Below are 24013 nucleotides of genomic sequence, written 5' to 3'. Positions count from 1 at the left end.
AAAATAATTTAACAAATTAAAATGAATTAATTTAAATTAATATATTCGATCATTTTTTTTTATTTTTTTAAGTTCTTTTGAATTAAGTACTTATATTAATTTATTTATTCTTACGAAAAAAAATTAAGTAAATATATACTTTAATCAATAAATTATTGTTTATGCATCGAATAATTTAATATAGTATTTTTTTATAATAGGTAAAATTAATTGAAAAAAAGTACCCACCAACTTTCGTTTAAATAAAATAAAAAATAAAAAATGAACATATTTTGACCGTTAAATAAATAATAATAACAATAATTTAAAACTATTATTAATTAGTATATTGTAACGTAATTGGAATTTAATATACATATGGAATGAGAGCGTGGGTTTATTAAATTTACAAGGAAGAACAACTTTGGGGGCGCGAAGCGGCGGCGTTTTGCCTGGAGGAGGAGCCCCATTCGATGGCTTCGGCCACCGCTCGTTGGCGCGCCTCGGCCGTTTCGTTGTCGTCGTGAAGATAGTCTCTGGGTTTGGGTTTGGGTTTGGATGGGTTGATTGGACTGTGATCATTAAGTGGTGCGGGGACATCGCCATACGACGATGGCGATGATTGCGTGGCTTCTGCGCCCAAGAAGCTGAGAGCGGTCACGACGTCGCTGATCAACGGGCGTGCCGCTGCCTCCTCGTTCAGGCACATGGCGGCTACCGCCACTGCTTGGTTCAAAGCCCTCACTGGGAAGTCTCCCCCAAGAAGAGGATCGGCCAGCTCCTTCAATCTCGCTGGTTCCTTGAATATTGGGTATGCCTAAATGTAGGAAAAAATTCAACTTTTTTTTTTAATCCATTTTAATATTATAAATACATGTATCATGCAATTCTCCCGAGCATGAGTCACAATATCATACTATTATAAATGTTGAACAAAAGTTTTGAGACTCGAAGGTGTAGTCAAATGTGACTCAAGTGTCAAACAAATAGTGTATTTTGTTTGAGGACTCTAGAGAAAGAGTCGAGCCTCGATTAAGAGAAGGCTATTAGAGGGTTTACATAGGCCTTGAGAGGCTCTAAAGTGTACTTTGTTCGAGAGGAGAATTGTTGAGAGGGAGTGACTCATTAGTATGAGACATTTTGGGAAAACCCAAAGTAAAGCTACGAGAGCTTATGCTCAAAGTGGACAATATCATATCATTGTGGAGAGCCGTGATTTCTAACATGGTATTAGAGCTATGCTCTTAACTTAGCTATGTTAATAGAATTCTCACATGTCGAACAAAGAAATTTTGAGCCTTGAAGGTGTAGTCAAAAGTGACTCAAGTATCGAACAAATAATGTATTTTGTTTGAGAACTCTAGAGAAAGAGTCGAGCCTCGATTAAGGGGAGGCTGTTCGAGGGCTCCATAGGCCTAGGGGGAGGCTCTATGTAACGGCCCAGATCCACCGCTAGCAGATATTATCTTCTTTGGGCTTTTCCTTTCGGGCTTCCCCTCAAGGCTTTAAAACGAGTCTACTAGGCGAAGGTTCACACCCTTATAAATGGTGGTTTGTTCTCCTCCCCAACCAACGTGGGACATCACACTCTATAATGTACTTTGTTCGAGGAGAGGTTGTTGGGAGGGAGACCCACGTTGGCTAATTTAGGGAATGATCATGAGTTTACAAGTAAGGAATACATTTTCATTGGTACGAGACATTTTGGAAAAATCCAAAGCAAAGTCACGAGAGCTCATGTTCAAAGTGGACAATATCATACCATAACAATTTCGACTCACCCAAGCGACCAAATTTTGCTGTTTAACTGGACGAGCGTTGTCAATGACTCTCTGGCCGGTGATGAGCTCCAACAAGACGACGCCAAAGCTGTAGACGTCGGATTTGAGCGTGAGTTGTCCGGTTTTTTGATACTCAGGAGCACAATATCCATAGGTTCCCATAACTCGGGAGGAAACATGGGAATTGTCCCCGACAGGCCCGAGCTTTGCCAGACCAAAATCCGACAGCTTTGCATTGAAATCATTGTCTAATAGAATGTTTGATGCCTTCAAATCTCTGTATATCACTGGTGGGTTGGCTTTGTCGTGTAAGTATTCTAATCCTTTTGCTGTTCCCAACGCTACTTTCAACCTTGTTGCCCAATCCAATGCCTTTGTATCAGCTGGAAGGTCTATAATGTCATATCAAACAAATATATAATCAATGCCCATTTTGTGAGCTACTTATAAAGCTTATTTATAGCTAACCCATTTCACGTGTGGTATCTGTTCATTTGAAGTATGGTTTAGATTATCGAAAAAATAGACCACATGGGCAAAAAGGTACGAAATCGAGACACTACATTTAGCTTATGCACCAACGAAAACATGTGTGTGCGCATCACAATGTGTTTTGGGCTTTCAAGGTGTGGCGTTTGACGTCACCCTTCTTAATTGTAACAACCCAAGCTCACCAACAAAAACATGTGTTTTGGGCTTTCAGGGTGTGGCGTTTGACGTCACCCTTCTTAATTATAACAACCCAAGCTCACCGCTATTAGATATTGTTCTCTTTGGATTTTCACTTTCAGACTTGCTCTCAAAGTTTTTAAAATGGGTCTGCTAACGAGAGGTTTCAACACCCTTATGAAGAATGTTTCGTTCTCCTCTCCAACTGATATGGGATCTCACGTTAATAACGAAAATTTGTGTTTGTACGGCTTTCAGGGTGTAGCGTTTGACGTCACCCTTCTTAATTGTAACAACCCAAGCTCACTGATAAAACATATTGTCCTCTTTGGGTTGTCCCTTTCGGATTCCTCTCAAGGTTTTTAAAATGGGTCTGTTAAGGAGAGGTTTCCACACCCTTATAAAGAATGTTTCGTTCTCCTCTCGAACCGATATGGGATCTCACGATAATCTTGAAAAATTAAAGGACGGAGAAATTAGCGTGAGAATATGAAAATTTTAAACTCGTTTTTGGATACTTGCCAAGAAGATGATCTTCGAGGGATCCCAAAGGCATGTACTCATAGACTAAGAGTCTTTGATCACCATCTGCACAATAGCCAATGAGATTGACAAGGTTTTGATGGTGCAAAAGGCTTAGCATCAAAACCTCCACAAGAAACTCTTTGTTCCCTTGCATTCCATTTCTATCTAGCTGCTTCACTGCTATAACCTGTGGCATGTCACACATTTATTAGGGTTATCGAACAAACCACTCGTATATTTCCTCCCGTGTTCGTCTCATAAATTAGTTCGATTCACGAAACTCAACAAGTAAACGAGCATTTTAAAAACAAGATGGTTATGAAACGAGCGGGAAGAAACAGGTGACGGGTGAAGACGTTACCTGGTTAGTTTTATCGAGTTTGCCTTTGTAAACTCTCCCGAACCCTCCCTCGCCGATGAGACATTCTCGACGGAAATTCTTCGTGGCGGTGGCGAGCTCTCTAAATGTAAAGGTTTGTGCTTGAATGTTATTCTTTTCCCCAATCTCAATCTCTTTCTCTACTTCCTTTTGCACTTGGTTTCCTTTTGGATTTTCTGTTCATGCATTTTGTAAAAAAATACACAAACAATAAGCTTTCGAGTTTGATTATGAATTTCTAGTTAATTTCGTGACGTGACACGGGAACATATTAATATTAGAATCAAAAGTTTATGAAAGTAAATAGAAACTTTTTAAATTCCATTCATATATCAAAAAATGATAATGGGGTCGAGAATTCCAATCTTTATACCCTATTTCCGTTAACGGGGTTGGGTTGGGATGCTTTTCCATCTCGATTTTCGATCTCTATCGAAACCCTATTCGATGTTTAATATTAGAATCAAAAGTTTGTGAAGGTGAAAAGAAACTTTTTAAACGCTTAGAGTCTAAATTTATAATATGATCGATGATCATTCATACATCAGAGAATGATAATGGGGTTGAGAATTCCGATCTTTATACCCTATTTTCGTTAACGGGGTTGGGTTGGGATGATTTTTCATCTCGATTTCCGATCGCTATCGAAACCCTATTCGAAATTTTTCTAAAAAAAGAGAAAAATCTTGAATTAAAAGTTTATGAAGGTGAAAAGAAACTTTTTAAACGCTTAGAATCTAAACTTATAATATGATCTACGACCATTCATACATTAGAGAATGAAAATGGGGTTGAGAATTCCAATCTCTATACCCTATTTCCGTTAACGGGGTTGGGTTAGAATGCTTTTTCGTCTCGATTTTCAATCTCTATCCAAACCCTAATCGAAATATTTCTAAGAAAAAATGTAAAGAAAAGAAAGGGAGAAGTGAAAAATGACCTGCAGGCGTAGGGCGTGGAGGAGGAGGAGGAGGAGGAGCATGATGATGATGATGTTGTTGTTGTTTAAGACTACGAGAATGCAACGAAACAGACAGTTCCATTCGATCACTCTTTGTTCTTCTCGTTGCTTTCCCACGAGACCAAAAACATGGAAAGCAACTCATTTTTCTTCTTCTTTTCCCCCTTTTTTTCATCAAATCTCAATTTTTTCCTAACAATTCCTTTGTTTCAACAAAAACCCAAATGGGGTTTTTCCTTTCTCTTATCTCGGTATCAATTTCAAAGAAAACGCTCGAAAAATGGCTCGAAAATGGCTCGAAAATGGCTCGAAACGGCTAAAAAAATGGCTCTTTTGGCCTAAACAAACAATCAATCAATCAATTGATGAACTGCAAAATGCAGGCTTTGAAAGAGGAAGTTAGGGATGAGGAAAAGAGAAGAAGAATGGAAATGAGAGTTAAAAAAAGAAACCCTAAATTATTGCCTTCAAATAAAAACATCTCTCACATAGAGGAGGTGAGAGGAGACAGAAATAGAGAGAGATTTATGAGCCATTTTAGGCTCAATTTTGACTTTTTTTTTTCCTTCTTATTATTATTATCTTATAGATTAAATCAAAAAGAGATTTGACTCTTTGACTTTTGACCAGTCAAAGTCAACATTTAGGTTGACCTTGACCTGATTTTGTTTCAATTTAGTTATTATGGATAAGCATGGTCCGGTCGGGTCATCTTAATTCAAGTGGTTCCGACCCAAGTGGACCATTTATTCTACGTGGATCAGGCCCAGGTTCAGGCCTGTTCAACTCCTCTCCTATCGGTCACAATTTTCCACATCACTCCCGCCGGTGGAGTCTTAGGTTCGAATCACGGGTCAATCAATCAAACTCGATTCATATAAATTTTTTATCAATTAAATTGAGTTAGTGGGTAAGTTTCCTAAAATTAATTTTTATTAAACTAAAATAATTTTGTAATTAAAACTCGAAATAATTAAAAAAAAAAAAAAAAATCACTCAATTGAGTTTTGACATGTTCTTTGACCCGACACAAGGAATCACTTCAACTCGAGTGAAGTGGTCGAGAATCTCATGGTGTTGAGGTTTATTGGGAGTGAGTGTCCCACATTGGTTAATTTAGTGGAAGATCATGCGTTTATAAGTGAGGAATACCAACTCCATTGGTATGAGGCCTTTTGGGGAAGCCCAAAGCAAAGCCATGAGCACTTATGCTCACAGTGGAGTCGTGTTCGTCTAACATGGTATCCAGAGCCATGCCCTAAACTTAACCATGTCAATAACAAAGAATTGTGAGCCTCGAAGGTGTAGTCAAAAAGTGACTAAAGGGTCGAACAAAGGGTGTATTTTGTTCGAGGGCTCAAGAGAACGGGGTCGAGCCTCGATTAAGGGGAGGCTATTCGAGAGCTCCATAAGCCTCAGGGGAGGCTTCTAGTGTACTTTGTTCGAGGAGAGGATTCAGAAGGTGTAGTCAAAAAGTGACTAAAGGGTCGAACAAAGGGTGNGGGATGATTTTTCATCTCGATTTCCGATCGCTATCGAAACCCTATTCGAAATTTTTCTAAAAAAAGAGAAAAATCTTGAATTAAAAGTTTATGAAGGTGAAAAGAAACTTTTTAAACGCTTAGAATCTAAACTTATAATATGATCTACGACCATTCATACATTAGAGAATGAAAATGGGGTTGAGAATTCCAATCTCTATACCCTATTTCCGTTAACGGGGTTGGGTTAGAATGCTTTTTCGTCTCGATTTTCNTAAATGTTAAACGTTATGATTGCAAATTATCGCTCATTTTTTCGATAAATCACCACCGCCAACTTTGTATACCGTAATTTTCTTACAATTTTGTCTTGATGATAAACGTTATGATTGCAGACAGGGTAATTATAAAGTTTTGAAGAACAGTAAAATGATATCCTCATTATTATCAAATCATAGGCTTAATATAAAAATTATATATATATATATATATATTATTGATTGTGGTATCAATAAATGAACTTTATTGGATAATGTGTTAGGGAGAGGACAAAAGCCAAAGTCCCCAAAGCTGTTCAAATTATTTCTAAGGCAAAAACAAAAGGTGTCCTCTCCATGTCAGTGCTGCTGCTCTTCTCCTTCACTGCTTTCTTATTCTTCACAAAACTTTTCACATTTCTATATTATATGCTCTAATTAACGTATTGGGTTAGCTGCGGTTTCGGTCGAGCACTCTCTTTTCTTTTTCAAATTCCATCTTACCAAACATGATTGGCATATGAAAAACTAGGGTTAACAGTTGTTTCGGTCAAGCACCCTCTTTTCTTTTTCAAATTCCGTCCTACCAAACATGACTGACATATGAAAAGCTAGGGTTAACAGTTGTCTCGGTCGAGCGCTCTCTTTTCTTTCTCAAATTCCGTCATACCAAACATGACTGATGTATGAAAAGCTAGGGTTAACCATTGTTTCGGCCGAGTGCTCTCTTTTTCTTTCTCAAATTCTATCTTACCAAATGTGATTGAATTATAAAAAGCTAGGATTAACGGTTGCTTCTGTCGAGCGCTCTCTTTCTTTGTCAAATCCTGTCTTACCAAACATGACAAACGTATGAAAAGTTAGGGTTAACAGTTGTTTCAATCGAACGCTCTCTTTTCTTTGTCAAATCCCGTCTAACCAAACATGACCAACTTTCTAACCAACCCGTTCACGGTTGTGAAATTGGACCAGGTATGAAGAATGAATCTATATCTATGTGCGAAAGTGAAGTGGTTGATTCCAATTCGACAAGGGTCGTATGGTTGATTACGATAAATTTGAATACGAACCCGGTTTATTTATTTTGAAATGAAACCCGTGATTAAAATGCGAAGATTATATGAAATTAAACTCAAATAATATCCAAACCATGACCTTCTATATATGCAAGAAATAGAGGGCTATTACATACAAAGAAAACCAAGAAGAAGAAGAAGAAGAAGAAGAAGAAGAAGAAGAACGCTGCAGTATCTCTGTCACTATACAATTAAAATAACCCAACAAAAAAGGAAAAACAAAACAACAAAAAAACAGCATCAGCAGCGACAATTGAACAANACAAAGAAAACCAAGAAGAAGAAGAAGAAGAAGAAGAAGAAGAAGAAGAACGATCACATGCTTGTGGCAAAGAGAATTGAAAAACCACGGGTCTAATGAGTGAGAGGAGCACTCACNAAACCCAAAAAAACATCAAACCTCACCAAATGTTTCTTTTTGTGTTCTTTTTTTTATGTCATTCCATTAGTTGGATATAGGGTTTGGACCACTGGGGACTTCATGCGCTTCGGCTCCGAACTCTCCGGCCGTGGCACGAGAGGATCGAGGTCGAGATTTCTTCGGATGGAAGGCGGTGGAGGTGGAGGTGGGGGTAGAGAGACGGCGGTGGGTGTCGGCCGCCATGGAACGAGGCGAAAGAGGAGGAGGAGGAGAGGAAATGAGGGTTATAAGGAGGAGGAAGGAAAAGAAAAGAAGGAAAAGGAGAAAGTGAGATGATGAAGATTGGCTTGGTGTAGCAGTTGCCATACAATTTAAGACAAGAAACCACCCCCCAACACCCCACAAGGGTTCAATATCCATTAACCAGCAACAATTCCTATGAAGGAACACAGAGAAACCAAGGTGAGAGAAGAGGGTGGAGAAGCTTCAACAACAACAAGGAAGAAGCTTTAATGGGGTTGAGTGAAAAGACAATAATGCCCTTCACAATACCATGTTTTTTTCATCACCAAAACATATAAATATTTAGGGCAAGGCTTAGAACATGTTTGTTTTTACTAAATGTTTGCCTACGTCATCGGCTTGAACGAGTTGAACAAGTGAAACAATACCTACAGCTCCTGCTATCACAAAACTAGCTAGAATCACTAAAACAGTGAACATGAGAGTACTCGTAAAATGCAAACAATACTAATATGTCTTAAGTCTTTTGAGAAGAACGGTGCGTATAGCTAATAAGATGCGTCGGGCCTAAATACGCTTTGAGGGAGTATTCCCATAAAGCCCTTGCATGATAGAAGAAAAAGAATAGAGGAAATGGAAGAGGGGTATTATGGTCAGAAAAAAGTGGGGGGTATTGTTGTAATTTAATAACAAAAGAGAAAAAAATCAGATATAGAATCTGAAAAGGAAAAGGTAAATGGGAGAAAGATCATAAAAGAAAAAAGGAGGAAATTTTGTGGTGGCTTTTTGTTGTTTGGACGGTTCCTCAACAAATCTTTCTAAGTCATCAAAATTTGCATTCTTCTTTTAATTTTTTTTTATTTGTTTTTTTTTCTCGATAAGTTAAATTACTATTTTGACCTTCAAACTTTGGCGTTAGTGCATTGATGATTTGATTCTAATTTTTCGTGACATGTTGATTAGACTCACGAGTGATGACTTGACGAGACGAGGTCAAATGGAATAGACTAATTTGATAAATGTAAGAGAGTAGTAATTTATTTTTTACGAGGTGGGTTGATAGCGGAATTAAGTATTAAATTAACGATAAACCCGAAAATTTAAGGTGATGGGTTATGGTAAAATTTAATTATATCAATATTTTCACACTCTTCTATGATTGGTAGACTTGAAATTTGTAGAAAGCGAGTTAAAATCTATAAATTTGGTCGGACAAAGGAAAAGTAGAGAAAGAGAAAGCAAAAAAAAAAAGAAAGAAAAAGCAAGGCAAGGTATTCTCTTCATCGACCATCAAAAGCGAAAGACATAAAATAATGTGATAAAAAAAATCGAGAAACCCTAATGGGTCTGTCTCCCTCTTCCGACCGAGGTTATTATGTTTTAGCTTTCAAAACGGGTGATGAAAAAATACCGCTCTCTCTCTCTCTCTCTCTCTCGTATAATTATTTGTGCTCGGTCATGTTCCTCTCTATCATAAAGTGTCTCGTTCGAGCATCTTCGAAAGGGTCAATAATGTGGCTGACCATTTTATACTATAGGTTATAGAAAAGAGAATCATATTGAATAATTTTTCGTCCCGAAAACTCTCTCTCTCGATGTGACGTGTGAGAAATTAGGGTAATGGGTAAAAAGGAAAGGACAAAGAAGAAATGTATGTCTCCCATGATGGAAGAAGAATGGGTCCCCATTGGCCTCGGTAATATGGCTCAAGATTGTGATATATAATCAAACCTACTCCTCCCTCCCTATTTCCCATGCATGCAAATTAATTCCGTAAATCTCTCGTATTTCTACGATAATATGATATTATTCACTTTAAACCTAAGTTTTCGTATATCAGTAGATAAATTATCCGACCTTATTTATATACTTTTATATATATATGTAACGACCCAGATCCACCGCTAACCGATATTGTCATGTTTTCTCTTTTGGGCTTCCCTTCAAGGCTTTAAAACGCGTCTACTACGTAAAGGTTTCCACACCCTTATAAATGGTGGTTTGTTGTCCTCCCCAACCAATGTGGGATATCACAATCCACCGCCCTTTGGGACCCAGCGTCCTCGTTGACACTCTTTCTTTCCTCCCATCGATGTGGGACCACCCCCAAATCCACTCCCCTTTGGGGCCAGTGTCCTTACTGGCACACTACCTCGTGTCTACCCCCTTCGGGGAACAGCGAGAAGGCTGGCACATCGTCGAGTGTCTGGCTCTGATATCATTTGTAATGACTCAGATCCACCGCTAGCAGATATTGTCATTTTTTGGTTTTCCCTTTCGAGCTTCCCCTCAAGATTTTAAAATGCGTATATAATATATATATATATATATATTAAAATAAAAAAGAAAAGAAAAATCAAATCACTAAAAATTGACAAGCCAATGAATTTTTTGGTTGGTAGTATTGTTTGATTTAGTGGGTGGGAAAGTCTCTCATTTATTTCTTATCTCTCATATCCAATTCCACCTAGGTCACCTTACCAGGAGACAAAATCTGCCCACTTAAATAATTCTCTAATTAATTATAATTATTTGTCTAACATATTCAATTATTTAATTTCCTAGTAATGATAATCAACGATTTATAAGTTTCTTTTCTTTTCGCGTGAGATTTCACGTTCGTTAGAGCGAGAAACGAAACGTTCTTTATAAGTGTGTGAAAACCTCCCCGAGCAGACACATTTTAAAATTTTTGAGAAAAAAACCTAAAAGGGAAAGTCCAAAGAGGACAATATTGGCTAACAGTGGACTTGAGCTGTTGTAAATGGTATTTCATGTGTGCCAGCGAGAACGCTAAGCACCGAAGAGGGATGGACATCGAACAATGTGTCAGCGAGGACACTGAGTCTCCAATGAGGGGTGGATTGTGAGATCCCACATCGGTTGAACAAGGGAACGAAACATTGTTTACAAGGGTGTGAAAACCTCCCAACGCATTCTTTTGTTGATATTATGTCTAAGTCATTTCTTTCAGAGTTGTTCTTAAGGAAAACGTTTTGTGATCCGTCGAGCATATACATTTGAATCAACTTAAATATTACTCATCGATCTCTACCTTAAAGTTAATTAAGAGGCGACGTAGAACGTTTTAAACAAAGATCGAAGAAAGGCAGCTCATTGTAAACATAAAGTATGCATACAACTTTACATCTTTCATTAATTTTAAAGATGAAGAGAGTTGGGTGATGTGACATTCATTAGAATATATTCTTCACTTATCAACTAGCTTTTCCCCATACTTCAATGGCTGTGAATCAGATATATATATATATATACATACATACATATATATATATATATATATATATATAATTCCTTTCTTATTAAGATACCCCCAAGGTAGAAAGTTTGTCCCTAGGCTATAGAGCACCCTTTTCTTTTTGACCAAAGCCCACATTTCTTTAAGTTAGTATGATTTTTGGGATGGTGGAATATGTTTTCGTAGCTCGGTTTCGTAGTGAAAAGTAGGTTATGAGCTCGAGAAAAGAGTTAAAAGTATTCACAAATACTTTCAACAACATCCATTTTCATTTCTTTCAAAAGTACTAATAGAGAAAGTGGTTCTATGACGAGTGTTTCATTGAAAAGTACGTACCAATCATTCTAATAAACTTGAATATGATCGGTTAATCGCGAGCTTTTAATAAAATAATTTTGAAAAAATTAAAGTTAATGTTTTGTTTACCCTTTTTCATGGTCTATATTGGTGGGTTATTTGGATGAGTAAGAGTGGGTGAAAATGGAGAGACAAAGATGAATGTGTTGAGCCCACAGTGAGTTTGCAAGTCCTTAGCTGTTTCCCAAAGCTACGTTTAAATTCACAAACCCTTCTTGACATGTTCCTATCACTTTCTTGTCCTCTTTATTTTCATCCAAATCAACCACAGCTCATACTCTTGCACTTGTGTTTTTTTCCTGTGGCATCCCATGCTTCCATCCACAAAAATTTGAACTATTTTGTGGCCTTGTTCCATGGTGATTTGTTTGTTCGATCTAGATTTAAGTACGTAAACTCGTTTCTTGATCGACACAAATTATGTTGACATGTTTTATGCTTGTTGAGGGTTCTCTTTTATTTTATAAACCGGGAATAAATAGGGAAATGAGAGTAACGGCTGATCTAAGAGAAGAAGAGATTTGCCCCTCAATGGAATGAAGTGATTAATCAAGAAGTTGCTCGACTAATGAAGGGCAAGAAGTCTACTACCCGACGTCGCTCACCAATCCAGTTATGGCAAAGACAACTGGATTATAGAGCTAGGGACATATCAAATCGTACAAAAGAAAATCCATAGACTAGAACATTCAAAAGGATATTCTTGTTCATCAAAAAGATTCTCTACCAAAGATATTCCTCTTGATTACATTCTAAATCAGAATTTATGTCATCAATAATTAACCCCTAATTGGATCATTCTTATAGGCATTCTTTTCTCAACTAATAAGTTATGAAACAAAATACATAATTGATACTTGGATCAAAGCAATAATTTAACAAAATTTGCCATTCCATTCTTAAAATAAAATAAAAGTAGCTTTACTGCTTCCAGGCTTTCTTCCCTCTAAACTGTTTGCCAGAACGTTGATCTTTCTTCCTCTTGTCAACTCGAGATTTTGCAACTCTAGATCGTTTTGCAGCTAACGGCATGGCCTTCTTGTGTTCTTTCTGTCGATTGCTTAAGCCTCCCGTCTAGTCGTAATAATAATAATAACCCGAAAACAATCAGCTAATATCATCGTATGAAGTATCACACATGAATAAGATATGCTAACTTAGCTTTGAAGTAAAATCTTAAGGATCCATTTGACAATCTGTAACCCCTTCTTGATAATCATAAGGTTTCTTTTTATGTAAAACCGACTTAGTAATAAACAAAATAAAAGAAAACTAGCTCAACAAACACATCTTGAAAGACACAAAAGCTNTTGAAATCTATACTTAAAAAATTCATAGTTTTAAAATTGGGAAAGAAATAAAGGACAACTAATCTTGTGTAACAGTCTATAAGTCTATACCCCCACTAGCAGATATTGTCCTCTTTAGGCTTCCCCTTTTAGGCTTCCCCTCAGGGTTTTAAAACGCATCCGCTAAGGAGAGGTTTCCACACCCTTATAAGGAATGTTTCGTTCCCTCTCCAACTAATGTGGGATCTCACAACTTATTTCTTGAACAGAGCTATCAACAAAATTAGCATAGAACGTGGAGCAATATGGACCCAAACATTCATTTTAAAAGTGGTGACTTTGGTGACATCTACCCAAAGAACAAAAATATCTAATGGGCGCGAAAATATTCTAGAACATATCGAAACACAAACCTTCTTTTGTTTGACAGCAGCACGTGCTTGGTACTTTCCTCTATCTTCTCTCCCAGCCTTAACTAATGCTAATTTTTCCTCCTTGCTCATCCTTCTCCGAATATGAACCTAGCACACCATCAAGGCAAATATATCAAGTTGAGCTTCATAGTTTGAGAATCATGATAAAATTAGAATTTGCAATTAGAGAAGTATAAATATCCAGTAAACTAGAATCTTACCTCGAGTTTGGATGGATCCATTCGCTTTGTACTCAATTCATCGGTACTCGGAACCTTAAATGCAGTTGACTTCGCATCTGGAGCATTTCTCAACAAACCATGTTGAGTCAAAGCACTTTTTGCATCTTTCTTTGCCTAATCATTTACCCAAAACAACGATTATTGGTTGGGTCGTATTGCTACTTGACAATTAAAAACTACATTTTGAAGATGTTACAAAGCCTGAAGAGTTGCAAATATCAGGTTACCTTTAATTCCTTGATCCTTCGAAAATCTTCATTGGAAAGAATGCCATCGGTTGGTTCTGATGATTTTCCCTCAACTGTGCTTGCTAATTTCTTCAATGCTCGGAGACTTGAATTGGCAGTAAGAAATTGTTGGTCAAAATCAGAATGTTTTCTTTTCTTCAGCTTAGAATCTCTAGAAGTAGTTCGAGCATCTACGGAACCAGTCTCAACAATCTCATCTGACATAGCATCTGGTTCGTCGCCACTATCCTCAGCCTCCTCATCTGTCTCCAATTCCAGCTCACTAGAATCGTTGGCATTTTCATCATCGTCTGTACCTTCATCGGAATCAACTTTAGGTGCTGAACCATCTTCTGTCAATTCATCCTCGTCATCAGTCCCACTGTCACTGTAGATCTGATTATCACCATCGTCACTAGAATCAACCACTTGTTCCAGGTCATCATCAGATCCAGTTGCAATCGTCTCACAGTCATCGTCGTCGTCATCACTATTGACGCCATCATCATCTTGTAATAACTCAATACCAGGAATATCAGATGCAACAGATACTTCCCCATAAGCTTTAGGTTTTGCCTTTGGATCGGTAGGACGCCCACGATCCTTCTTAACCAGTAAGGATGGACAAATCTACCAACAGAGAAGTTGTCAGCTTCACTCGTGTATAATTATAGAAAAATTTAAATAAATGTAGGAAGCAATAAATACAAGTAATGGAGGCCGAGCCTATGCATACCTCTCTAAATAATCCAATAAGTGATCGTGCAGCTACAGAAATTGCCTTCTCATGTGATTTCTTATACAACGCAAGATCTTGTAACAAATCTTCGGTCATTAACTGGTTTGCAGGAATGCAAGAATACAAAATTACTATTAAGAGTATACCAGCCACAAGAACAGTGTACCATATGAAACATGATAGAATTCTATAGTAAAGAAAATGTGTGAGTTAACCTACGTCTGCTTCAATATATATTTAAACAGTGTACCAAATTTCTTTTAAAAAAGATCTCACTTCGAATTAAAAACAGCCAAATCTAAATATTGTATTAACATGCAATGTACGCATTTTTTTTATCTTCATTTTAGACTCTTGGGTTTATACCCTCTCTCTTTTGTAATATTGGATAAATCAAATGATATACGTTGTTTCCTCTAAAAAAATAAAAAAGGAAAACTGCAGGAAAGGTAGAGCACATAATCCTGATATTAACATCTGAATACTACAGAGCAAATAGCAAGTAATGAAAATTACCAAAGGCATACGTAAACAGATCTCCCTTACTACATTGAGTCCAACCGCAATAGCCTGAAAAAGAACAATAAACATTTGGAGTTCAAGTAGATAGGAACAATATAAAGCATCATCAATCATACAAGCACCTCTGTTCGTGAACGATCATGTACAAACTGATTCACAATCTGCTTGAACAAAGGTTCAACTGCATCAGGAGGAACCTGAATTGAAGAAAAAGAAGCTAAAATTACTAACATGGAGTCCATGATGAGAGTTGGCCTTGTAGGAAAACAATACTAATCCACATATAAACATTCTAATTACAAGTTTATAATGTAGATCTTGTTTGATAACTATATGGTCTTTTATTTTATAAAATTAAGCTTATGGATACTACTTCTACCGATGAGTTTTTTTCGTTTGTTATCTATTTTCTAAGAGTGTATTCAAAGCCAAAGCGGATTTTTGACAGTTAAAAAAATAATTTTCAAAAACTTATTTTATTTTTAGAATTTGACTACGCATTCAAAAGATCTAGTTAAGAGAAGTGAAACCCATAGTAAAGAAAAGGGAGAGACAAAACATGATTTTCAAAAACCAAAAACAAAATCCTTGTGGAACGGAGCCATAGGAATTTGAACATCAAAAGTTGCATACCACATCATGACAGGCCTGGACAGCTGCTGCAAGTAAACTTGTGATATCACGTTGATGAGGCTTCATGAATAAACCCGACATTAGATACATGTTAAGGAATCACCCAATTCAGGACGTTAAAACAACATTACGTACCTGAACATACTTCTGAAGGTAAGGGTAAAAGCTTAACAAAATCAAGCGGTGAAGCCCAACCGTTCTAGCAATAACTTTCAACATCATCATTTTAACCTGACATTTAAAATAAAATGTAAGGAAGTTTTGAGTTCTAGTAATAGGAGAACATTTGGCCCATTTATTGTTTTTGTTAGTCGATCGTGTCATGGAAAGACATTATTTGCTGTTCTGTGCTGGTTCATAAACCCTTTTGTTTAATACATTCAGACTTGTGGGGACCTTTCTCTCTATCCATTCTATCAATGGTGTTGTTTACTTTCTCCTATTTATTGACGGGGGAAGGGGGTTGTTTCCTCAGTTAAATCTCAATCATTTTTTTCCATACATATAATTACTTCCGCCCAATGTGTGTTATATGTCAGGGAAAGATGTATATAATGATTATTTATGCAATAAGTAACTACGTCACATGTGTTTACCATATATTATATGTGTTGTGATCATTTGCTTGTCAATTACTCAATAATCAGTGTTTGTCATGTCTATTTCCCCGCAAGTAATCAAGAAATATGGCATTTGTCTATTTCCTTTCACGTGATCAAGAAATATGATAAACCAAAATAAATGGTTATGTATGGTAATTAGTCAAAGTAAGCAAATTCACCTCAAATCGTTCATGGCAAGCATGAAGTCGAGAGAACAGCTTTTCTGCAAACCCCTGCAGGTGCAATGATTTTTTTTTAAAACTCATATCAGTATATCACTCGATCAAACCCTACCAAGAGAACTTAAACAGAGAAAAAAGAATAGGAATGTACAGATAAATATGGAAATAAATAGACCTGTGCATCTTTCAAATGGTTAAGTGGAGAATAATATGAATTGTTTCTGTCTGATGACACACGTTGCTGCCTCTTCATACTACGCATGACTCGTTGCAGTTTTGCCTTTTTTTTCTTCTTGCTAGATGATGTACCTTTATTGTGTGCCTATATGCCCAAAACATAATAATAATAAAGTTTAAAATAAATATAATGCATTCAAAATTTTCAAGCTTGACAGATTTGAAATAGCCTCCAATAAGTTAAAAATCATTCTTAGTTAGAGTGCAAAACACGAGCGTTCGAAGATAAGTTCTTACATTTTGATGTTTTGATAATCTTGTACAAATTACAGCCTCTTGGTGGAACACACACACACACACACAAAAGAATGTAAATACAGCATGTAAATGATTATTACGGATTGACAGGCTCTTTTTGTGTAGTATGTAGTTCTTGGTAGGGGGTGAACTCTACCCCTGCCCCTAGGCCATTTTTGCCTCTTCTTTTGAATATATTTACCGTTTCGTGTTTCTTATAAAAAAAAAACACTTACTCTAAGTTACATAATTTTCTAGCTTATGTCTGCACCAACCTTATAAACCAATTCCTTACTAAGAACAACATGAGGCGATTGAGAAGACACATCATCTTCACCGCTTTCCTCGTCACTATCATCCTCACCATCTTCAATCTTCTCATAATCAAGAAGAAATGATAGAGCAGCAATCATAATCCTAAGGAGTTCAAGTGAATTGTAATCATTCTGAGAAGAGTTAGCAATAGAATATCATTGAATCAATAAAGTCCAATACCTTGGTGATGAATGAAAGCATGCAGTACAAATAGCATTTGCTGTTCTTTCATCAAACCAAACCTTTCTTCGATGAAGTTCACACAGAGTTATAAGCGATCTCTTGGCCTTAGCTTCATCCTCTTGCTACAGTGAAAGTCAAAGTTTATCATCCATCCAATTCAAGCTCAATGCTCTCATCAGCAAAAAATAAAAAGAATTATTACCTGCAGTAGTGCAAACAAAATTTTCTGGAGAGCTCGATTCTTTGCTTCATTTTTATGCTTTTGATTCATTCTTTTAATGCTGTGAATTACATGAGAAAATGCCAATTTTCTCAATGTTCGGTCACCTAAGGTCTGTAACTCCATGAACAACGCAAGATTTTCCTCAATATCAACCATCTGAAGAACAAAGTCAAGAGGAATTTCCAAACAAAATTAACAAATGCACTACATTTAATACTGAGCGGAAGACAAAATTCAAGTATGAAAAGAAAAAATTATACAAAGGACGTGAATTTAATTTAACTAATTTAAATGCAGAAGCACTTTCAATAAGAGCTCATACGTAAACTTCGATCTATAGATTTCCAACTCTTGGAGGTTTAGCTCTCTAAATTTCCATATTTTAACAGAAAGTTTATTCATCCAGATACAAAAAGAAAGAATGTACGAGAACCAATTTGGGTTGAAAATTCCAACACTACCTTCCGATTCATAAGAAGTATAAGAGCCTGCGCTATGTGGCATCTTAAACCTGAAGGCAGCGACTTTGAAGATGAGTTAAGCAAATCCGCTAACTGTTTAGGAAATTCAACAAGATGTTTCGAGTAGAACGGAGTAACATGAGCCAAAAACATCGCCCTATCACTAAGATCCTTAGCCACTGAAGGGTCGCTACCAATGCCACCAACAGAGGTGAAGTGAAGAGATGCCTGTTGTTTAAAGAGCTCCATGGATGATTTAAATTGGTTGTAGAGCAGAACCAACTCACACTCGTATCCTTCCGGATCACACTTCATCTTCGATTGCAGCAACGGCAAGCTTAACCTCTCAGGAGTCGAATTCATAGCTGAAAAACTGGTTCCGCTTTGGTAAGAACCAAAGGATGTATCGATTTTTTTGTTGGTGTCGAAATGAAAAACCCAAACCTAAAGTCGCCGGAATCGCGCGGCTGTCGTGGTTACAGCCGTCGCCGTGAACAAGAGGTGTGCCGGCTGGAAGAAAACTCGCGGGGACTAGGGTTTTAGTTTAAAAAGAATAAAGAAAAAAAACCATAAATTATCCTCCTTTTATAATTTTCCCACGTGGATTTTTTTTTTTTTAATAAATAAAAGGAAAGTTTAGATTTTTTTTAAAAAAATTAATTTAGTATTTTTATTTAATGTTTGATCTTGAATGAGAGCTCTACGAGACAACAAAATTGCAGAATGTCTCGCCCAACAGCGCAGAATGCTGTTCATCTTCTTCGGCGCCTTGGAAGGGCTGGCATGGTTGATGAAGCGCTTGCTGCGTTTTCCGGATTTGATTCCCACACCAAAAACACAAATGTTCGTAATGTAATCATTGATTAGCTTCTGAAATCTGGGCGACTCGACAGTGCATTGAATGTGCTCGACGAAATGCTTCTTCCAGGTTCGGAGTTTCGACCTAATGATATAACTGCTGATATTGTTTTCACTTAATTTTTGAAGTTAAATGAGTCGGAGGGGAGAGTCAAAGGAACATGAAATCGCTGGGTTGGTCGCCAAATTTGGTGAACACCATGTTGTTCCTAATCCGATTACATTAACGCAATTGATCTCCATGCTTTGTAGGAGTAGAAATACAGATCTTGCTTGGAATGTTTTGGATGATGTGATTATGCGGAATGGTCTTAAGGATGCTGCGCCCTGCAATGCGCTCTTGACAGGATTGGGAAAGAAGAGGGAATTTGAGAAGATGAATCTGCTGATAAGAAAGATGAAAGACATGAACATCCAGCCTAATGTTATTACCTTTGGTATTCTTATCAATCATTTGTGTAAATTCAGAAGGATTGATGATGCACTAGAGGTGTTCGACAAAATGCAAGGGGAAAAAAGAAGGTCAGGCTCGTCGCATCCGACGCAATCACGTACAATACTTTGATCGATGGGCTGTGTCAAGTGGGGAGGCAAGAAGAAAGATTGCGCTTGATGAGAATGATGAGAGCCCATGAGCTCTTGAATGAGCTCTTGAATGAGATGGTCAGGGAACACCTTGCACCTAATGTAATCACCATAAATACTTTAGTCGATGGAATGTGCAAGCATGGTAGAATAAGCACTGCACTTGAGTTCTTCAGGGAAATGCAGCAGAAGGGCTTGAAAGGAAACTCTGTTACCTACACGGTGTTCATTAATGCGTTTTGCAAAGTCGACGATATCGATAAGGCGATGAAATTTTTGGATGAAATGTCCAAAGCTGGACGTTATCCTGATGCCATTGTCTATTATACTTTGATATGTGGCTTAGGCCGAGCTGGAAGGTTGGATGATGCAAGCTTTATTATATCGAAGTTGAAAAAGGTTATGTACCTAAACTAGTTAAGATATGTTCGGTGTAAATGTATGTATCATATGATGTATACTATACTTTTCGAGCCTCATACACAATTCTTAGGAATCTGCTGTTGCAGAGTGCATTATACCAAAATGGCCAAACTATTGTCATCAATTCTTTACGATGTATTATTTTAGAGAGCTTTAGCGTTTAAAGATTACGTTGAAGTTTGCTCTTACATCATTTCAAGCTTAACAATACTGAACTTTTCATATATCATACATTTCATTGTCACCCTCATTAGGTTTTCTCCCTTTTTCGGACCTATGCTCTAGAAGCCGTTATGCCTCGGGGTCGAACCAAAAGAACAATTTTTTTCCTATCTCTTTATTTTTCTTTGTGAAAATAAAAAACGACGATATTTATTCAAGTTATAAAAAGATACATTCATAAACGACTTAATATTTTATAATAGCATACGAGAAGAATGACTTACCAAATTCTTAGTTTTAAATCACATCTCTTCCATTTTAACTCACAAAATTTTATTTTATTTTTTTGGTTCTAATTTGATCATTTTTTTAATCAACATTAAAAATAAATTCAAATTAAAAAAAATGATTAAACAAATAGACTTAATTTCTTAACTAGAATGCTACAAACTAAAAATAATTATGAAGCTAGAATATTAAAAAAAAAAAAAAATTAAATGAAAATGTTAAATTTAAAAAAAAAAAAAGTTTTAAAATATTAATAAAAATTTTAAAAGTTAGTTATATTTTAATTTTCATTCATTTTTTAAATTTTTATTTTAAAGTTTTAAGGATATGCATGAATTTGACACGTGTTGTCGGCGGGAGAATTCCACGTTTGCAAACCTGCAACTAATTCGCAGGCAACAGAGCAGCAACCAACCGATTGTGAAAATCCAATTCATTCGAAGACAAATTTCTCCCCATCAATGGCGCTCTTCAACCTCGTCACCAAGGCCGCAGTTCGTTCCACATCGCAATCGCTGCTCAACACGCTTCGTTGCATGAGCAATGTCCCTGAAAACACGGTCTACGGCGGCCCGACATCGAACACTCCAAACCAGAGAGTCACTCTCACCAATCTGAAACAAAAGTACAAGAAAGGCGAACCGATCACCATGGTCACTGCTTACGATTACCCCTCCGGTGTCCATTTGGATATGGCCGGCATTGATATCGCTTTGGTTGGCGATTCGGCTTCCATGGTTGTACACGGCCACGACACCACGTTGCCTATTACCTTGGATGAAATGCTTGTTCATTGCAGGTCTGTGGCTCGTGGGGCTAGGAGGCCGCTTTTGATCGGCGACTTGCCCTTTGGTACCTACGAATCCAGCTCCGTTCAGGTTATTTTCCTTTTGCCTCTTAGGTGTTCGATGAAATGATAGCCATCTGGATTTATTCAAAATCTAATTTCCATGCTTAGAGATGAGCCGCACGGGAATCTAATAAATTCTTTTTTCTTTTTTCATGCTAGATTGTAAAGGGTAAAAGCAGTTTCAAGCTCTTGTTAGAATTATCGAAAGGATTGAAAGTGGGAGGTCTTAAATTCAAATCTAAACATGTTTCCATTTGATTTCTATGTTAAATTAGGTCACCATCATGTCTCAAAATGCACGAACAGACAGAACTTACTTTTGATAGATGACCTGGTGTAAATGCTCCTTTTAGGATGCTAAAACCTTAAACAAATCAATACCCACTTGACGAAAGAATTGTAGACAACATCTGAATTCTCAAAGTTATTCAGAACAGTGTTGCTTACTATTGTCAGGCTGTTGATACGGCAGTACGAGTTTTGAAGGAAGGGGGAATGGATGCAATAAAATTGGAAGGGGGTGCACATTCTAGAATAACAGCAGCAAGAGCTATAGTCGAAGCAGGAATTGCGGTAATGGGGCACGTTGGGCTTACTCCACAAGCCATTAGTGTTCTTGGAGGATTTAGACCTCAAGGGAAGAACATCGCCAGTGCTGTTAAGGTCCCCCCCCCCACTCCCCTACTTCCCTCTTTTTATTAGTACTGTTTGCAGTTGTTTCTGGGATACAATTGCTGTTGTTATGTTGCATAGCTTGTCGTGTTCGGTTTGGCTGTGAAATGCTGAATGGTGTATCTTTTGCAGGTGGTGGAAACTGCAATCTCTCTACAAGAAGCTGGGTGTTTCGCCGTCGTCCTAGAATGTGTTCCTCCAGAAGTTGCAGCTGCTGCTACAGCTGCTCTCCGCATTCCCACCATAGGCATTGGAGCAGGGCCTTTCTGTAGTGGACAAGTTAGTTGATTGGACAGACATCCTTTTACATGCCATATGCACATACACACGTACATACATATAGGACTGCCAACCGTATTTCCTTTCCTTGAGCTATTTGCTAGCTTCTCTTTGTTTGACCTTTGCATATAATTATTCTTTCAAACTATTTCTTTTTCCTCGAGTTCAGGACTCAGAGTTTCTTTCTGAGTTCTCAATTAGAGAAGCATCGAAGGTCATCCTTGTTTAGCTTCCCTATATGATCCTGTTCTATGGTTATTCGATTCTTGCACCATGAAATCCAAACAGACTGTTAAGTGTTTAAATTGTTGTGAAAATCCCTAGTGGTTCATTGTGCTAGACTGAACTGCAACTGTTTAACTTTAAATTGTTTCGAGAATCCCTAAGGAGTGTATGCATCTGAACATAGAGGAATATTCAAGATTAGAGAAATATATCTACTTGGTAACAAGTCATGGAGGCAAATAGCGATTTGTTAATATTTGGGTTCGGATGCCGCTCCCTCGAATTGAAAGGAGCTTAAGAAGAAGAAATAGACCTTGCATTTCACTCAACAAAGAGACGGGGTTTATGATTTATTCAATATTTCAGATAACTTGTTAGTTTTTCTCTTTAAAGAAATGTTGGTTTCATCATCCATACTTGTTTGATAAGCTTGTCCATTGTGCTGCTTGTTTTGTCTTCGATTACTTGACGACAATCATAGAGTCGAGTATCCTCTGCAGCTGGACTAACTAATTTCTTAAACACAGGTGTTAGTTTACCATGATCTACTCGGCATGCTTCAACACCCGCATCATGCTAAGGTTACCATCAGCCTGCACCTTTGCTTCGACTAAAGTTTCTATATGTTTGTTTAAGGTGTTTTAACTCCTGGATTGGATGTGCCATTGCAGGTGACCCCGAAATTCTGTAAGCAATTTGCACAAATTGGAGATGTCATCAACAAAGCTTTATCAGATTACAAGGAAGAGGTATCTAATGGTTCATTTCCCGGACCGCTCCATAGCCCATATAAGATCAGCGACGACGATTACAACGGTTTCTTGAAAGAGTTACGAAGTATGGGATTGGATGGGGCAGCATCTGCAGCTGCTGCTAAAGCCAACCGATGATTAAACTCAGCTGCATTCACTGCCTCGCCCTCTTGGTCGTCTAGTCTTTCGAGTTTTAGATCATTTATGGAATTTATCAGTTGGGACAATTCGTTCTTAGAATCATTAGCTGAAGAACACTTGAACCACTAGAACACTATTATCCCCTTTAGTTATAGCTGATTTGAAGATGTGTTTGGATTCTGAACAAAGCCACTGCCACTGCCACAGCCACCGGATTCTGAACAATAAAAAAGATCTAATTGTATTTTTTTTAAAAAAATTAATTTGTTTTTTATCACTCGGTGTAGCGAATGAAAAATATTTATAATGATAATGTACACATTTTTTTTAATATTATTAAAATAAATATTTATGGTTAAGTCATAAATATATGATCCTTAGTTTTAATATGGGTATTAAAAATATTTGGTTTTCATAGTTTCTAAAATTTTAATTTAGATTTTATGATTTGGTTAAATTTCAAAAAGATTATAATATGGTATTTTCTGTTTGATTAATTTTGGGGTTTAGTATGTTAAGATATCAAATTTTAAAATTGAATTTCAAAATTAAATTTAAATTATAAGACCATTAAATTATAGGTCTTATTTATTGAGACATTAAATGCAATCTTGGATGAATTTTAAATGCTTAAAAATATTTTTACATTTTTTTTTACCCCTAAACATATGTTTTGAGCATTTAAAAATGAGCATTTAAAAAAGAAAAAGAAGAGATGAGTTGATCATTTGGGATAAAAGTTTATTTTGCTCATGTAATTTTTCTTTCTTGAACCCGATTCCTGTGAATTTCTAGTAAGAAATTCCTACCCGATCCTTGCAAACATAAAAAGAAAAATTCACCGAGATGTAGAACCTGATTCCTACGAATTTCTAGTAAGAAATTCCTACCCCAATCCTTGCAAACATAAATAAAAAATTTTACCGAGATGTAGATGACATAATT

At 36.9% G+C, this 24013-nt stretch overlaps 3 protein-coding genes and 1 pseudogene across 3 annotated transcripts; 2 read left to right on the top strand and 2 right to left on the bottom strand.

Annotated features, from left to right (window-relative positions):
• Positions 1 to 385: 385 nt before the first annotated feature.
• LOC111807071 (probable serine/threonine-protein kinase PBL25) lies at positions 386 to 4439 on the bottom strand. Its single transcript, XM_023692645.1, has 5 exons — positions 4274 to 4439; positions 3316 to 3509; positions 2952 to 3141; positions 1761 to 2152; positions 386 to 796 (listed from the first exon to the last, which is right to left on the bottom strand). The coding sequence occupies exons 1-5, from the start codon at positions 4437 to 4439 to the stop codon at positions 386 to 388; spliced, it is 1353 nt and encodes a 450-aa protein (XP_023548413.1).
• A 7577-nt stretch (positions 4440 to 12016) lies between these two features.
• LOC111807070 (protein SDA1 homolog) lies at positions 12017 to 18381 on the bottom strand. The gene is made up of 15 exons (XM_023692644.1): positions 17834 to 18381; positions 17352 to 17528; positions 17147 to 17271; positions 16927 to 17068; positions 16353 to 16499; positions 16175 to 16228; positions 15529 to 15624; positions 15394 to 15453; positions 14883 to 14957; positions 14755 to 14808; positions 14236 to 14337; positions 13500 to 14129; positions 13252 to 13386; positions 13031 to 13138; positions 12017 to 12402 (listed from the first exon to the last, which is right to left on the bottom strand). Exons 1-15 carry the CDS (start codon positions 18194 to 18196, stop codon positions 12250 to 12252), a joined length of 2421 nt encoding a protein of 806 aa, XP_023548412.1. The 5' UTR covers positions 18197 to 18381; the 3' UTR covers positions 12017 to 12249.
• A 137-nt stretch (positions 18382 to 18518) lies between these two features.
• LOC111807506 lies at positions 18519 to 19839 on the top strand (annotated as a pseudogene).
• Positions 19840 to 20519: 680 nt separating this feature from the next.
• LOC111806561 (3-methyl-2-oxobutanoate hydroxymethyltransferase 2, mitochondrial-like) lies at positions 20520 to 23327 on the top strand. The gene is made up of 5 exons (XM_023691929.1): positions 20520 to 21027; positions 21456 to 21662; positions 21804 to 21950; positions 22703 to 22756; positions 22847 to 23327. Exons 1-5 carry the CDS (start codon positions 20611 to 20613, stop codon positions 23063 to 23065), a joined length of 1044 nt encoding a protein of 347 aa, XP_023547697.1. The 5' UTR covers positions 20520 to 20610; the 3' UTR covers positions 23066 to 23327.
• Positions 23328 to 24013: the final 686 nt, after the last annotated feature.

This window comes from Cucurbita pepo, chromosome LG12 (genome assembly GCF_002806865.2).
Source record: "Cucurbita pepo subsp. pepo cultivar mu-cu-16 chromosome LG12, ASM280686v2, whole genome shotgun sequence".
NCBI classification, from domain to species: Eukaryota; Viridiplantae; Streptophyta; class Magnoliopsida; order Cucurbitales; family Cucurbitaceae; genus Cucurbita; species Cucurbita pepo.
The sequence above is the reverse complement of the archived record's forward strand: the minus strand, read 5'-3'. Positions and strand labels throughout refer to the sequence as shown.

Bases quoted from the DNA above. Each gene is read 5' to 3' on its own strand.
- LOC111807071 (XM_023692645.1), bottom strand. From the start codon at position 4,439: ATGAGTTGCTTTCCATGTTTTTGGTCTCGTGGGAAAGCAACGAGAAGA. The intron at 3,510-4,273 runs GTCATTTTTCAC...ATGCATGAACAG, and splicing joins TCCACGCCCTACGCCTGCAG to AAAATCCAAAAGGAAACCAA. The intron at 2,153-2,951 runs GCAAGTATCCAA...ATGACATTATAG, and splicing joins CCTCGAAGATCATCTTCTTG to ACCTTCCAGCTGATACAAAG.
- LOC111807070 (XM_023692644.1), bottom strand. From the start codon at position 18,196: ATGAATTCGACTCCTGAGAGGTTAAGCTTGCCGTTGCTGCAATCGAAG. The intron at 16,229-16,352 runs GTCTATTTATTT...TTGCACCTGCAG, and splicing joins ACCATTTGAAAGATGCACAG to GGGTTTGCAGAAAAGCTGTT. The intron at 13,387-13,499 runs GTAACCTGATAT...GTAAATGATTAG, and splicing joins GAAGGATCAAGGAATTAAAG to GCAAAGAAAGATGCAAAAAG.
- LOC111806561 (XM_023691929.1), top strand. From the start codon at position 20,611: ATGGCGCTCTTCAACCTCGTCACCAAGGCCGCAGTTCGTTCCACATCG. The intron at 21,951-22,702 runs GTTAGTTGATTG...TCTTAAACACAG, and splicing joins GGCCTTTCTGTAGTGGACAA to GTGTTAGTTTACCATGATCT. The intron at 22,757-22,846 runs GTTACCATCAGC...GTGCCATTGCAG, and splicing joins AACACCCGCATCATGCTAAG to GTGACCCCGAAATTCTGTAA.